The sequence below is a fragment of the Ursus maritimus genome, unplaced genomic scaffold (genome assembly GCF_017311325.1).
Source record: "Ursus maritimus isolate PB19 unplaced genomic scaffold, ASM1731132v1 scaffold_24, whole genome shotgun sequence".
Taxonomy (NCBI): domain Eukaryota; kingdom Metazoa; phylum Chordata; class Mammalia; order Carnivora; family Ursidae; genus Ursus; species Ursus maritimus.
In genome coordinates, this window is record NW_024424897.1 from 31,346,561 (window position 1) to 31,362,312 (window position 15,752).

The window sequence follows — 15,752 nt, forward strand, 5'->3', positions numbered from 1 at the left end:
CTGCCGAGGTGGGCAGGAGCCCCTGGTGAGGCTGTGTCTTGGGCAGAGTTCGGAAGAGGCACATGGAAGGTGGGGGTGGAAAGGCTCCTGTTGCAAGGGGCTCGGGAGCAGCTCTTCCTAGGCAAAGTGCCGGCAGGAGGTCACGTGCCATGGCAGAGGCCATCGGCAAGGGGGGGGGGAGGCGGGGACAGGAAGAGAAGCGGTCCAGAAGAGCCCTCCCTGACCCCCAGGCCCCCCGCCCCGCCATCCGGGGCCTGAGGGCAGCCCGGGGCCAGGCCAGGAGCTCCCTACGGCTCCTCGGCGGCGGCCTGCAGCGTGGCAACCACAGGACACGTGTTCTGCTGAATCAGGGAAATGACACACACAGAAGGCAGCGGCCGGGGGCGGCGGGGCCGGCCGCTCTCGCCTGGCTTTGATTTGTCTCCAGCTCCAGGAATCCCGCCCGCCCCCTCACTGGAGGGGAGCTTTTCCGGGCTGCCGCTGACTGTGGAAATAACTTCCTTTCCTTTTCTATTTTAGGCGGGTGGCCTGGCAGGGCGAGGGGGGGCGGGGGCGGCGGCAGACGGGGATAACAAGCTGCTAAGTGCACGGTGGGAGCCAAGGGAACCCGCCCGCCTCGTCCACCCTCTCGCGGCACAGGTGAGGGAGGGAAGGCTGCGGAAGAGCCTGCATCGCAACCCGGGACTCCGAGTCCAGGCAGATCTCTCTCTGCATCACCGGCCGCCTTCTGTCGCTGTCGGAGGCTTCCTTTCTCCCAAGGGCCTGAGGCAGGGGAGAGGATGCCCCCTCTCTTAGGGACCTGCAGACCACCCGTGCTTGGCCCCAGCACAGAGAATTCCTCTCCAGGGTCTTCCCCTAGGACCCAGGTACCCACTCCAACTCAACCACACCCGGAGCCACCCAGGAAGTGCGGAGGGAGAGCCCCAGTTGCACTGTGACCCCTCTAGCCATTTGTGGCTGAGCCCAAGAGGGGAAGGGGACAAGGAGCAGAAGACCCCTCTTCAGCCCAGTTTCCTGGGCTGCTGGGCCCATGGTCCCAAGGAAGTTCGGGCCCAGCCCCTCCCGGGCCCAGGCCCTGGCAAAGGCAGAGATGAGGTCAACTGCAGCTGCGAGAGCCAGGGGGGCCCTGAGCGCAGGCGGCCCAGGCAACTCCATTGTGGTTGGAAAGGAATGTCAGAAATGAGCTGAGAGGCAAATAAAAAACTTCCAGGGCTGTAATTTCAACGGGAAAACGGCAGGTGGCCTGTGCGGAGGGGTAGCTCTGGGTCTTAGAGACCTCCTTCATTCCGGAGATGGAGGGAAGGGCAGGCTGGAGGAGGGGAAGGGGAGAGAAGGCTGGGAGGCTCTCCTGGCCCAGAGCCTCTGCCCCAGGACCCCAAAACTAAAACTTCATGCCCCATCAGACCCCCAGTTTTACCCAAGGTACAGGGTACCAGAAGGATTTCAGACACGAATGTTCCAGGCAGGATTTTTGGTAAAGCGTGGACACTGAGGCCCAGAGTCAGGCCCTGTCCAGGGACACACAGATCGTGCAGGCAAAACCTGGGCCCAGGGGTGCTGACTTTCCAGGTGCGCACGACTGGGGTCACCCTGCCTCTCTGTTGCTCAGCAGGGCAAGCTCCCAAACCCTGTCCCATCTGCACTCCCTCAGGTGACTGGAGGTAGCAGAGGGACCCCCCCCCCCCCCCCCCCCCCCCAGGAGCCAGAGATTCTAAAACATTAACCTGATCCTGTCACTCTCCAGCTTAAGCCTGCTGGCTTCAGGATAAGGCCAAACCTCCTCAGAGGAACCACAAGGCCCCCATGATCAGTTCGCCTCTCCAGCCTCATGGTCATTCCATTTCCTGGAGTTCCCCAAAGCTCCCGGAGGGTTCCCCCTCTCCTGCCTCCTGGCCTTTGCACATGCTGTTTCCCTTGCCTGGCATGCCCTCCTGTCCCCTGCTTCACCAGGACACAGCATGGACATGAGTTCCTCTAGGCAGACTTTCTTGCCCCCAATTCTAGGCCTCCCCCAGCCTCTAATCTCCGCAGGGGGTCAAGGCAGTGCTATATTCATCTCAGTATCACACACATGGCCCAGCACCTGCGTACTGCAGGAGACTCAATAAATGCTGAAAATGAATGTTCTGGATAGAGAGACTGAATGAGACCCTGGAAATGGCCTACGAGTGGACCTGGCCTAGCAGGGTCATCCTGGGGCAAAGGGGCACAAGGTTGGAGGCTGGCCCTGCTTCTTCTGAACACTGGCCTCTGAGGGAAGCCTCACCGCTGGTCTCAAGATTCCATGTTTGAGCTCAGAAGCCAGCTGTGCAGCAGGGGTGGGAAGAAGCAGTCAACCACAGGTGACAGGACTGATCCCTGCCTGGGACTATGCTAAATGCTCCATGCACAGTATCCTCACCACAGTGCTGAGCTGGGGATTAGTATTCGCATTCCACAGGGGAGGGGGAGGGGAGCCAAGCTCAGAGAGGTTAAGTAGCAAGCCAGAGGCCACACAGCCAAAGCACCTAAAGCCAGAAGCCTGGCAGATGAAAGAAGGGGGTAGGAGAGCACTTTCTTTTTTCTCCTGACTCATGTTCTCTGCCCTGTATCCTCCCCAGGCCCAGCGAAGCCTTCGTTTCCAGGTCAGGGCCTGGAAACTCAGGCCTCTTAAGCCTTGATCTAGGGCTGAGCTCACCGTACCCCCAACGGTGGCCTCCATCCCTGAGCTGCACTGTCCCTGTCCTCACAGCAGCTGCACACCCAGCCAGAGGGGAAGAGGGAGGGTGGGGCCTGGGCTCATCCTGGGATTCTGTCTCTTCCGGCCTCAGTTTTCCCTTCTGAAAAATAGGCAGAACCACTTTGCCTAGTAAAAACTGGACGTTTTGCAAAAGCATCTCGGATTATTTTAAAAAATTAATAATAGGGGTGCCTGGGTGTCTCAGTCATTAAATGTCTGCCTTCGGCTCAGGTCATGATCCCAGGGTCCTGGGATCGAGCCCTGCATCGGGCTCCCCGCTCAGCGGGAAGCCTGCTTCTCCCTCTCCCACTCCCCCTGCTTATGTTCCCTCTCTCGCTGTGTCTCTCTCTGTCAAATATAAATAAATAAATAAATAAATAAATAAATAAAATTAATAATAGGTCAAAGGTAAATCACTTAGCCCTGAGCTCCATGACCTACGCCAGGCTGCAAGTCCTGCCAAAGCCCCCCCCAGATCAACCCACGCATTCACTCCCTGCCTCCCACCCTGCTGGAGCCTCCTGGTACCACCCGCAACAAAGGAAGGACCCCAGCTCTGCTCCTGTCCCCAACACAAAACATTGTTCCCTCTGTCCTGTGACCTTTCAGGCCTCTGTCAGGTCCTGAGTTGTAACTGCAGAGAATTTTCCCATTAGGGAGGCGACAGACACAGCAGTGAAGACATTGGTTTTGGAATCAGAACGGCCTGAGTTCACAGCTCAGCTCTGTGGTCTCGGAAAAGTTATGAAACCTCTCTTAAGCTTAGTTTCCTCGCCTGCGAAATGGGGGCGCTACAGTGCCCTTATAAGTCGTTCGAGGACTAGAACGCATCAAGAGTCTCACCGTTCCTGCCCTTGGTAGCCTGTGGCTGCTGTCATTGCCCTACCTGCAGAGCAGGGGTCTCCACTACCACGGCCTGGGGCGCCCAAGATCCCCAGAAGGAACAATCCCCTGGGACTAGTCCCCTCTCCCATCATTTCCCCCCAGCTCCTCAGCCCCCCAGCGCTGAGCCAGTCTAAGGAACGGCAGCTCGAGGACAAAGAGGCACCCCTGCTCCAGCAGTCCCACTACAAGCATGAAGCACAGAAAAACAAGCTCCTCAGAGACCGTGGGACCCAGCCGGCACCCGGATTCCTGTTAAACTTCCAGATTACAGAGCCCCTCACCTGGAAGAAGTCTCCCGGGACCCAGCAGTCCACTCCTCTGCCTCCACTTATCAAACTATCCCAGAAAAAGACTCACTTGCTCCCACTGTCTAAAAATCCACACCACATCCCTAGACCAGGGATGGCAAATAGATATCCACTCGGCCAATTACTGCTGAGGGTCTGGGAGGTGCTGTGCGGAAGAGGTTCTAAAGCTCTGTCCACCGAGCAGGAAAGAGCCCGGTGGTCAATTAGTAATGTGTGCCATGGGCTCAGTGGGGGAAATATCAGTACACATTCCCTACGTTTGCTTCTCCCACTTGCATGGGTCTCGACTGTGAGAGCCCAGAAGGCAGCGCCAAGCCTTATGTAACTCTGTGCCCCATATCGTGCTCAGCGTCTCACCTAGCCTAGCGTAGGAATTCAGTGAATGTTTGCTCTTGCGATCCTTCCAGTGTGGAAGTTCTCCTTGGTATCTAGCTAAAATGTCTCTTGCTGTAGTAGAAGCCTGTTCTTGGTGGCAATAATGGCCTGAGGGGTCCAGCCAAGTTTCCCAGGGCGTTTGTCCTCAACCCCAGCCCCTGATCCCTTTCCCCACTGCCCTGCGCTCCGAGAGGAGACGGGTTCTCACCGGGGAGGTGGCGTGGGGGGAGCCAGAGGGTAAGGCCTGTCGAACATGTGCATGTGATAGGCTGGCGGGGAGTATACAGGCGGGGGTTCCTCATCAGAGCTGTCAGGCTCCAAAGTCCTTTCCAAGATCTAGATCAGAAACAATAAATTTAAAAAAAGACATATTAACAATCCTCCTCTGAATATAAATACCATTAGACAAAATCCAGGGCGTGCAAGGATGCGTAGTAAGGAACTCTGCGTCGCTGTGGGAGTGTAAAGGGATGTGGCCACCACTTTGCCAAACCGCTTGGTTTTCTATAAAGCTGAACGCATGGCTGCCTCTGACCCTACAATTCCAACATACTCAATGGGCATGAAAGCACACGTCCCCAGAAGAATGTTCAGAGCAGCATTATCCATCCAAGCAAGGTTTAACAACAGACCAAACAAATCACGGGGCTGCAAGTCAGAGCAGTAGGACCTCTTGGGGGTGCCGCAGGCGGGGAGGGACACCAGGGGGATTCCAGGCTCTGTGGATGTTCCTTAACCCGGGTGCTGGAGCAACTTCATTGAGCCGCACACGTGTGGTTCGTGTACTTTTCGGGACATGGGTTCCTTCTGATAAATAACTTCAACATCACTCATACTCTTTCAAAGTACCTCCATGTCAATTATCTCACCTGGACCTCAAACAACTTGGCAAGGTAGGATAAGGATTGTTACTCCCATTTTACTGATAAGGGAAGTGAGGCCCTGGCTAAGTGACATGGCAAAGCCATATGCTCCTTTTAGAACTGAGTCTTCAACTTGGACATGGTCTCCACAGCAAGGATCCATCCCTCAAGCACAACACCCACACGCCTGCTTGGACTCTTCGGGCAGACAGTGGCAAGAGGAGTACTCAGGATGCCTCTCCCTGCTGGACGAGTCTCTTCATCCAGAAGCCAGAGAGAGGGACAGGGAAAAGCCAAGGGCTGGGCAAGGCTCAGAGCTGCTGCTCCGCAGACTGATGGGGATCCTTCCCCAGAGATCCACAGAGGAGTCCCGGGCAGGAGGCAGGAGGCGACCATCAACCAGGAGATCCCAGGGCAGACACCCCCCAGCTGGCCTACACCTTAGCTTCCTGCTCCCTGTCCCCTGCTCCCCACTTCTGTTCGGAAAGACCGAAGAACACAGGAAGGGCTCACAGGCTGTCAGTGGGCCCCAGAGTCCCCAGGCCCTTCCTTTTAACTCACTGCCCGAGTGAGTTTGCAGAAGTCATGCTAAACTGCTTCTGCAAGCCTGGGCGGGGCCGGGCCGCACTGGCACCTGTCCGCCCCGAGCCCACCCCTGCCCGGGCACCCAGGGTCTCGTGGGGACGCCCTGGCAGGTGGGCGGGCACACACACAAGTGCGTACATGCTCTCACAGACACTGCCACACTTGGCGCATACGCAGCCAGCCTGACCCAAGGCGGCCTCCCGCCCTGGAGTGCACTAACGTTCTCTCCTTTCAGGCGGAAAGGATTTAAACAGATGCTTTTGCAGAAAAAGAAGAATGTAGCTGCTTTGTGGGCCACTGCTCTGCTTAGCCCAAATTTCCACAAGAAGAAAAAAGGGGGGGGAGGGAGAGCACGCGCGAGAGAACACTGCAAGCTCCAGTCCAGGTCACTGGGGAAGCTGGGGGGCCTGGCACAGGACAGTGGCTCGGCAGCTACCCAGTGCACCCAGAGAACAGTGTTGTTTCTGCCCCGAGCCTGCTCTCCCTGCCCCTCAGACCCTGCTGCTCTGAGGGACGGGGTTCCGGACTGGGGCCTTGAGGCCAACTTCTGCAGTGGCTGGCGTGAGGGAGGGAGATGGGGGAGGAGGGGAGAGTGGTTTCCCCGAAGGAAGCTGCCTGGGGTGTCCTAGGCCGCCTCCAGACTCAGGGAGATCAGGCCTCTGGCTGCACCAGGAGGCCCCCTCCCCGCGCAGCAGAGCCGCCCCCCGGGGCTGCAGGAACCAGACGTTCATCAGAGGCTCCTGGAATGAGGAACCGCCAAGGAGGCAGGCAGCGGGCCAGGCACGCTCCAGAAAGGCTGATCCCGAGTCTCCAGGGAGAGTAACCCCAGCCATGCTCCTGGCCTCCCTCGGCCTCTCCCCACAACCCTACCAGCCACAATGAGATGGTTCTTTCTGGCTCTAAAGGTGCTGAAGTTTTCGGCTCTGTGGCCCCTTGGCTTCGCTCAGTGTGGGTGACGGATGCCTGCCAGGTGCTCAGGGGGCTAGGGCCCGGGCCATTGATCTGACAGGAGATATTTTTCTCTGGTAAGGACACCCCTCGGGCCAGCCCACCATCCATCAGCCCCCAGTCAGCACTTAGTGTCAGGCCAGCTGCTACTCATCAATTTTCTGAAGCACTTTCCGCCGGCTCAGGAACCGCCTGCCGATGGGCCAGGCAGAGCTCCGAAGGTGGGGGCTTGGGGAAACAGCCAAGGAGGGGTGCTGAGAAGGGGCTCAATTTGGAAAGCAAGAGTCTTAGAAAAACAGAAGCACGCACAGTGCAGGCCTATCCAGCGGATGGTGAAGACCCGTGCAGATTCCTAGGCCCATGGGCGCCGTGGACAAAGGAGGAAAAATTGTTTCACCCTACCTGCCAGACTGCAGAATCAATGAGACCGCGGAAAGGGTCAGAGTATGCAGAATACTTTCCTCACACTTAAAGGCTGTATTTGCAAACACACACACACACACACACACACACACACACTCACCCCTCCTTTCCACAAAGAGGATCTGGGTTTTCTGAGACTCCTTCCACTGGCTAATCCAGGCAGTTCAAAGGAGTGGTCTCCCAAGGAAGGAGACTAAAGAAACCTGTGCAAAGACAGGAACAACATTTATTCACTCAACGAGCGTTCCTTGGGTGCCTGTTATATGCCAGGATTGTCCTGGGTGCTATAGGTGACGCGGGGATGAGGCAGATGTCATTGCCCACAGAGCTTCTCCTCCACCTGGAGGGAGAAAGCCCGGGAAGCACCAACTCAGGGAAGAAGGGCCAGTGGCCTGGCCCTGCAGGACTCTGGCTGACAGAGAGTCGATGCCTGCAGGGCTGTGTTGACCAGGAATCTGAGGCCATATCTGGGTCTAGGTTTTCTCTGTCAACGAGGGTAATAATAATAATGCCACCTCACGAAGTGTATGAGGACTGTAAGGACAGCCTGTAGGAGGGTGCCTGGCACAGGCTGGGACTCAGTGAAGAGCAGAGTTAAATGCCATCTGCTGGGTCCTTCCGTCTTGCACGGCCACATGCCCCAGATGCCCCTGCAGGCAGTGACCTGGCCGCAGGAAGACCCTGTGTGCCCCTTCTGCACCCAGCACGGCAGGCTCTGCAGAGACCGGGGCGGGGGGTGGGGGGGGCGTCCCACATGTACAGGACTCTGGGGGGGGCTAGGTGGGCCCTGAGGCAGCAGGGTGGTCCTTCTCCCCCGGCGACCTCGCTGAGAAAGGAGGGAACTGCTCGGGCACTGCCTGCTGTCGCCTCTATCACACCATGGTCGGAGGAATTTAACTGGTACGTCTGAGGTCACTCCTCTTGGGTGGCTCCCTATGCTCTAAGGATACAGCCCTGCTCTTTCTCCGCGGTCTGGCCTTCTCAAGTTCCCGGTCTCCGCTGGCTCCAGAGGTCCTGCTGCCAGCTCCCGAGTGACTCATGCTCTGTTTCGCCTCTGAGCCTTTGCATGAACCGTTCCCTCCGCAGGCACCCCCTGCCGCTCACTCCCCACTCTCTTTGGGCTTCCGCCTGGCTATCCCTTCCTTTGGGAAGCCACCCCTCCTCTCCTGCTCCTGCTTCTCCCGCCATAAGCACTTACCGTTCCCGGCTACCAATGCCGGAGTCTTGTGAGCTCTGTGCCGGCAGAAACTCGGTCTGACTTGGCCAAAGTGGACACCCAGAGGTGCAAAAGGAGCGTTTCTAGGAAAATACAGGCTAGAGGGCCCCATCTGGAACTGGACTTCAGTATGGTGGAGTAGGGCCTGAGTGTCTGCATTTTTAACAAGCTCTTCAATTCTGATGACCCCTGAGCGGGGTCTAGTACGGTGCCTGGCACACTACCGAGTAGGCGTGCCATGTTTGTTGAATGACTGCATGATTTCTGCCCATAAAAGGCCACCGACCGGCTTGGATCCGGCGTTCCTGCGAGAAAGGGGCTACTCGCGAGTTAGAACTCGGGCCGGGCTAACAACCCAAGTCCTCTAAGAGGTTCCAACAGCGTCGGGCCTCCCGGGGAATGACCACGGCCGCGCGCCTACCTCCGGGGGGATGCTGTCCTCCGAGTCGGAGCTGTCGTCGTCGACGCTGCCGCCACCGCCGTCCAGGTTCATCTGCAGCAGCTGGTCGATGGTGGCGTCCACGGCGCCGCTGTTGGCCCGCAGCACGCACTCGATGATGTCGTAATCCATGTTGGGGAACATGGTCTTGAAGTCGTCCATGGCCTGGTTGAACTCGAGGCGGCGCACCTGGCGGGCCGGCCGGCTGTTGTTGAGCTCCTGCGAGGCGGCCGCGCCCGCCCCGGCCCCGGCCCCCGCCCCGCGCGCCCCCGCCGAGCCGCCCCCGCCGCCGCCGCCGCTGCTGCTCCGGCGGAACAGGCTGGTCATTTTGCCGAGCCGCTGGGGGAAAATGTTTGCGGCCGGCGCCGAGCCCCTGCCCCCGGATCCCTGCGCCGTGGCCGCTCGCTCGGTGGGCTCGGGAGGCTCCCTCCCGCGGCTCCTGCTCCCCTGGGCGGCCAGGCGGGGGCGGGGCGCGCGAGGTCCCCGGGTCGGGAGGCTAGGGCGCAGGGCCACCGGCGGCCCTCGGGAAGCGGCCCTCGCGGGGCGGCGGCATCCGGGCCTGGGCAGCCGGTCATCCACACCCCCGGGGCATCCTGGGGCACACGGTCCCACCTGAAAGAGAGGGAGGCAGAGTCAGAGGTGGGATGCCAGGGGCCTTGGCCTGTCTGCCCCCGCGCATTGGTGCTTTCTCTCCAGCTGCCATAGTCAACAGCCAGGGTTCTGTACTAGCACAGGACTGCTACCTGTTAGCAAGGGCCGACTCTGGGCCGGGCACCAGCCTAAGTGTTCTGGGTGGGCTGACTCCTGACACCACTATGAGGTGGGTGCTAGTATCCCCATTTCGCAGGTAGGAAAACTGAGGCATAGATGCTGAGGAAGTGGAGGAATTAGGATTTGAACCGGGGACTATGGTCACTGGTCTCAACCACTACTACTACTGGCAAGGAGCCCTGAGGACCTGAGGCAGGAGGGGGTTCTGTACAGGCGCCATCCTGCCTTCTGGTCTCCAGCCCACTCAGCCTCTGTTTCCCACATCACGGTCCCAACTTGATGATCCCAATATCATGGCCTCCAGTTTATGGAGAGTGCTATTAAACCTGCGACTGAAAACTGTCCCGCCCACTCGCAACCAAGCATGTAAATCACTGCCAAGGTCATGTTTTTGTTAGTGCAGTCAACTGAGAGTTGACTATATCTAAAAGCCTCAAATTCTGACTTTCTCATGCTTATCCCAAGATTTACAGTAATTTTGTTAATTGTAGAAAAGTGGCAGCTTTAAGGGAACAGCCCATCAAAGGATATTTCTTAAGTCTGACAAAAGAGGTGCAAAGCTGTTTTCCCTTTTCTAGGACTTGGGGTCATCATCTTAACAGCGGACATAGAAACATTCGTGGGAGCAAATCAACATGAACCCTCGCTTGCCGTGATCTCAACCGTCAAACAGCTGATGGTGTAAGAAGGACAAGAGCAGAGGAGTGTGGAAGGTGCTGTAGATGGGCTCTCAGGGCCCCCAGGGCAGGAAGATCCAGCGCTATCATGGATGCCCTCTGTCCCTTTCAGTCAGTCCCTGCCCAGGTCCAATGAGACTGCATCTTGTTCCCCAGGGCCACCATGTTGAGATTCTAACCTCTTTCACACCTCTGAGTCCTTAGACGGATGTGGAAATTGTCCAGGGCTCCCGTTTGGGGCTTGTTGGGTGGGCGTCTGCCTAGTTCCAGAGAGGTGGGTTGTATTGAAGAATGGAAAACTAGGGGCGCCTGGGTGGCTCAGTCGGTTAAGCAAGTGTCTGGCTTTGGCTCAGCTCATAATCTCAGGGTCCTGTGAACAAGCCCTGCCAGGCTCTCGGCGGGGAGAAGCAGACTCCTTGCCAAGCTGGTGCATCTCCTCGGCTCGGCAGGAGAGTGCCCCTCCCTGTACGTGTTCTCTCTCTCTCTCTTGCTCAAATAAATAAATAGATAAAATATTAAAAAAGAAAAAAGAATGGAAAACTAGAAGCACTTGGTCCCCAGGCTGCCTCTGGACACTGATGTCACAGAACCACAATCCCTCCCAGCTTCTGGAAGACACCTATTATCACTCTGCTGTATCTACATCTAGATACTTTCTCTAGGCGTCCACTACCGTATGTATGAATTTATTTTCCAGAAATGTGATCAAACCTTAAATTCTATGCAACTTGTTTTTCCACTTAATAATTTTTTGTAGCCATCTTCTCATGTCAGAACATACAGATCTACTTCGCCATTTTTAATGCCTGAGTAGTATTCTGTTGACTGGGTGAGGCATGATGTATTACCCAACTTCTTCCAGCCCCTTGTCTTCCCAAATGAGCAACTCACAGCCCAGGGAGGCCAAAGCCATTTTACAAGGAGACACAGAGGGGTGACCGCAAATGGTCAGTCCAAGAACTGTGATGAAAATGAGCACAGGAAGGGAGCCAAGTATGACAAGGCGTCCCACAGCCAGCTCTAGACACCCCAACCCCCATGCCACCTCTCCGCCACCCCTGCCGCATTGGAAGGTCAGAGCATGCTGCTCTGACTCTGCCGGAACTCTACCCTGGAGCCTCCGCCTTTGTCCTGGGCTCTGGAAACCTGCGCTGAGGCCTCTAACGGAGACCTTGGGGGCGCAAGGCCCCAGAAGCCAGTGCCCAGGGCTGCCATCTGCTATGCTGATGTCATCACACCTACGGGTCAGTGCCTTATGTTAACACCCTCTCTGGAGTAAAGCCACCTTCTCACTGGCCTGCAAATCATTTATTAAGGGAGAGAGGGACCGGGCTCTCACTTTGCCGAGGGCAGACCCTTGGAGACAGAAGCCAGGACCCGAGCCACCCCTGGTGGCGGAAGAAGGAAGATGATGGGGTCCACATTTCTCCCATTAGCAGCCCCCTGGCTTGGCCCCTCGGGCTGCAAGTGTCAGGAAGGTCGTCCCCACACGCCTACCGTCTACAGGAAGTGCAGGGGTTCAGAGCCAGGCTGCCGTCCCTGCTCTGCCACTCCCCAGCCATGGCACCTCGGAGGGTCCTCTCCTCTCTGTGCCCAGTGCCCTCACCTATACTTACGGGACTTGGATGGGAACGGAGCAAGATCATCCCCCGTGCAGTGCCTGGAACACGGCGAGCTGCCTGACGGGTGTTGCCACGGCCCCAGAGGGCTGGCGAAGAGCCAGCAGCAGTCGGCACACGGGCCAAGCTCTTCCCCAGCGTGGAGAGGGTGGGCGAGTCCTTCAGGCCTTAGAAGAAGGACTGATCCTCGAAGCCCCAGGGGAGGCTGGCTGGCCGGGGCAGCTGGAGACACCACCGGTCAAGCCACCTCCTCTTCCATTCACCCCAGGTGCGAAGCCTGGAGAAACAGCCTTTCCTACGTGCGCCACGATGGGGCACGGCTGACGACCCTGGGCCAGCCCCGCAGCCCGCTCCGCACGTCCGACGAAGACGCTGCCACCCAGGACTTGTCAGAACGGCTCAAAGACACATGACCAGTGGTGGCAAAACCTACACGTTCCCACCACAGGTGGTCCTGTGGCTGAGAAGGTGACTCAGAAACGCTATGGGAAGTGCGGGGAAACAGGACTGGTTGTTCAGAAATACCATCTCCACAGGACTCTGCAAGAACCACAGACCCAAAAGCCGAGCTGCCCATAATTAGCACCAGGTGGGGGATGCAGGCCCCCCACCCCTACCCCGTGAGGACCATCCCTCGCTAAGCTCAAGGGCAGAGCGTGAGGCCAGGGCCGAGGGGGGCTAGCACGGCTGGGAGCAGGGGGAAGGGCCGTGCTGGGGGTCAGTGTCGTCCTGCCTTGTGCAACCAGCGTGGCTCAAAGGAAAAGCAATTTAAAACACGTGGAAGAATTAAGGCGGGTGACTTCGGTGTACGAGCTTGTGCCGGCGCTTTCACGTTTAACCTGTATTACAACTCCGGAGACCCATTATTATCTCCATCTCATAGCTGCGGAAACCAGCTCAGAGAAGTCACGTAACCTGCACAAAGTCACACAGCCAGTACGTAGACAGGCCAGAACCAGGAACCCACCTCCTAAGAGCCAAAAGTGCCCAGTCAGGCTTGGAGGGCTTGGAGCCAAGGAGCCTCAGAAATGCAGCCACGGGTGGCCCAGGCTCAGAAGACTGGGCATGACCTGGCTGACATTCCAGCAGAGGAGATGTGACCTAGACAGCACTGGGGGAGGGGTGTCTACTGGCCGGGCCCCAGAGCCGGCTCCGTGACCTTGGGGAAACTGCTCCACCTCTCTGAACCCCAGCTGCCGTGTGCTGGCAGGGCAACAGAGGGAGATAACCCCTGACCCACTTCTGAAAAAGGAAGTGCATGAAACCCGTTGAGCCTGTTAGATGTCTTGGTCTTGGAGGCCAACTCCACAGCTCTCCCAAACTCTGGGCTGTGAGTGACCTGGGGACTGGGAAGGAGAAATCCCACACCTGTCCTCCCCCCGGTCCCAGGGAGCCAGGCCTTCCACTTCCCCGTGAAGGAATCCGGGCCTGGGAGGAGGGGGACAGCAGCTTGCCAATCTTCACTCCAAGGGTGAGGAGACAGCCAAGGCCTGAGTCACTCCTGGCCTGGCCCAGGGAGGTGGGCCAGCTGCCCGAGTGAGTGCTGTTCTCCTGACCTTGCCCAAGGTCAGCCCAGCCAGTCTCCTGCAGGACCAGGAGATGTGAGAGGCCCGGAGCCAGGGTCCTGGGCTCCCACTCTGACGGAGCCCAGTAAGGCTGTGTGACTTGGAGAAACCACTTCACGCCTCTTAGCCTCAGCTTCCTCATTTGTAAGAACAGGTGTAATACCACCTGAAGGGATGTTGTGATGGAACTTACACGGGGGCCTGGAGCTAGTAAGCGCCACGGGACAGGTTGGCGTGGCCTCGGGCACAGGCCTTGGCCCTTGGCTACACTCACAGCCTGAACAATCTTACCCAGTCCCGTGGCTTTAAATACCATCTACATGCTGAATACAGGCTCCCAAATTTCTCTTGCCTTGATGCCTCCTGGGAACACGCCCTTCAACTCTACACTTGCATAGCTGACCTGCCGCCCCCGCTTGGATGTCCAATAGCAGCTCCAACGTAACGGCCCTCGGACTTCGTGGTCCTTCCCCCACCCTGCCCCTCCCATCTTCCTCATCTCTGTGAATGGCAGCTCCACGTGACTCGGGCCCAAAGCTTGGGCGTCTCCTTGAGTGCCCGAATTCTCTTACACCCCACACCCAGTGGCAGCAAATCCCATCTTTCCTACCTTCAAAACCATCCCAGAACCCGGCCGCAGCTCACCACCTCCCCTGCTACCACCCCCCCATTGCCCCATTCCTCTGCTCCAACCCCTCCCTCCCCCCCATGGCTCCTCATGTCCTCAGAACACAACCTAGAGCCTTACTTTGGTCTGCCAGGGCCCACACCGTGTGGGATCCTGCCTGGGCCACCTGCCTTTGCCGTCAAACCTCACTCGGTCCCCTCCCCTCACTCTCTCTGGGCGTCCTGGGTCCTTGCTCACCCACCTGCAAGCCATGCGCGCTCCCATCCCGGGGCCCCGATGCTCCCCTGCTCCTTTCCTTCGGGTCCCTACTCAAGCACAGCCTTATCAAGCACCACCTCTATCTGCCCCGTTCCCTCACCGTTTGGCCTGCTTTGTTCTTCTTGTGGAACAGACCACCTGAGAGATCATGTTTCCTTGCTGTTGACCATCTCCGCCACTCGGAGGTAAGCTCCACGAGAGCCAGGCCTGTGCTTTATTCACTGTGCTGGGTACAATGCCTGCACAGTGCCTGCCGCTGACAACGGTGATTTGTTAGGTGGATAAAGAAGGGAAAGGAAGAGGCAAGAGCGCCATGAAGTATAGGTCATCTTCCCTTCCCTTGCTCCTCTGGCTCATAGCAAGACAGGCAGTAGCAGGACTTCTTAGTTTCCAAAGCCCTTTCTGAACCTCTACGGTCTCATTGAGTCTTCATGAAAAACCTATCATTTCTATAGGGGCATGCGTTATTAACCCACTTCACAGATCAAATAACTGAGGCCGAGTCAGTGCCCTGGTTAAGGTCCCAGGAGCTTCCTGCAGCCTGGCCTGAGGGCTTCCTCCCTTACAAGGCACACAAGGCTGACAGCAGGATTGTCCCTTGCCAAGCCAGTGTCAGCTCCAGCGGACAGAAAGTCGAACGCGTCCAAGATCTGACTTAACATTCCACTGTGCCCTGAGAGGACCCAACCCTGAAAGGTAGGGGAGAACAGGAGGCCTCAAGAAGAGATGTGGGGTTAGGAGGCCAGAGGTCCCAATTGCCAGCACTTTGCTTTCCCCCATCCTCTCTCTTCTAGAAGGAGGAGGGACTGCCCGAGGCCAGCTCTGTCTCTGCACACCTCTGGCTTCCTCCTCTGAAAATCCCCAGGGACAAGGGACACACCAGATCTTGTGATCCATCTGTCATTGCTGTGATCCCGCCCTGCAGAGGGGACTCGCTGTCCCTTCTCGCCTCAGATCTGGGCCCAGCCCAGTGGCACCGCCATCCCAGGCCACTAGGTGGTGTCCCAGGGCTCAGCCCCAGCGGCTCCCAGGGAAAGGGCAAACAGAGCAGCTTCTCTCCTAGAACCCAAGAATCTGCCCCACCCCCACCTCGGACTGAAAAAGAGAGGAACCCACCCAGCCCAAGGGTCTCAGGACCCAAGACTGGAAGAGTTTCAAAAGAATTTATTCTCCAAGTGGGAAACACAAGGCTCACGCACGCCACCAATTTCTAGCCCCGTGCTTGGCAGACCTCACGAATCCATCCAGGTATTACTATTGTCCCGTGGAGCCCGCACAGCCTTTACCAAGTGAGCACGACTGGCAAGCAAGATGCACGCCGCTTGCCAGCCCTTTCGTTCCCGAACGAGGAGACGAGGCCCCGGCTTACGGTGTCTCATCAGGAATCCGGGCTGCAAAAGCCAGCGGGGCCGGAATGAGGTCATATGACCCCTGGGACGCTTGTGTAACCATGGTTAAGTCCTGGGGAAACCT

At 57.7% G+C, this 15,752-nt stretch overlaps 1 protein-coding gene across 3 annotated transcripts in view; it reads right to left on the reverse strand.

The window, feature by feature from the left end:
* CUEDC1 (CUE domain containing 1) overlaps window positions 1-15,752 on the reverse strand; it is a 78,910-nt gene that overhangs the window by 10,266 nt on the left and 52,892 nt on the right. For all 3 annotated transcript variants that reach the window (XM_040640883.1, XM_040640885.1, XM_040640884.1), the window contains 2 exons: window positions 8,744-9,373; window positions 4,496-4,623 (listed from right to left, as the gene is read on the reverse strand). In XM_040640883.1, coding sequence (XP_040496817.1) covers window positions 4,496-4,623; window positions 8,744-9,088 — 473 coding nt within the window. In that variant the 5' untranslated portion in view covers window positions 9,089-9,373. The remainder of the gene's footprint in view (window positions 1-4,495; window positions 4,624-8,743; window positions 9,374-15,752) is intronic.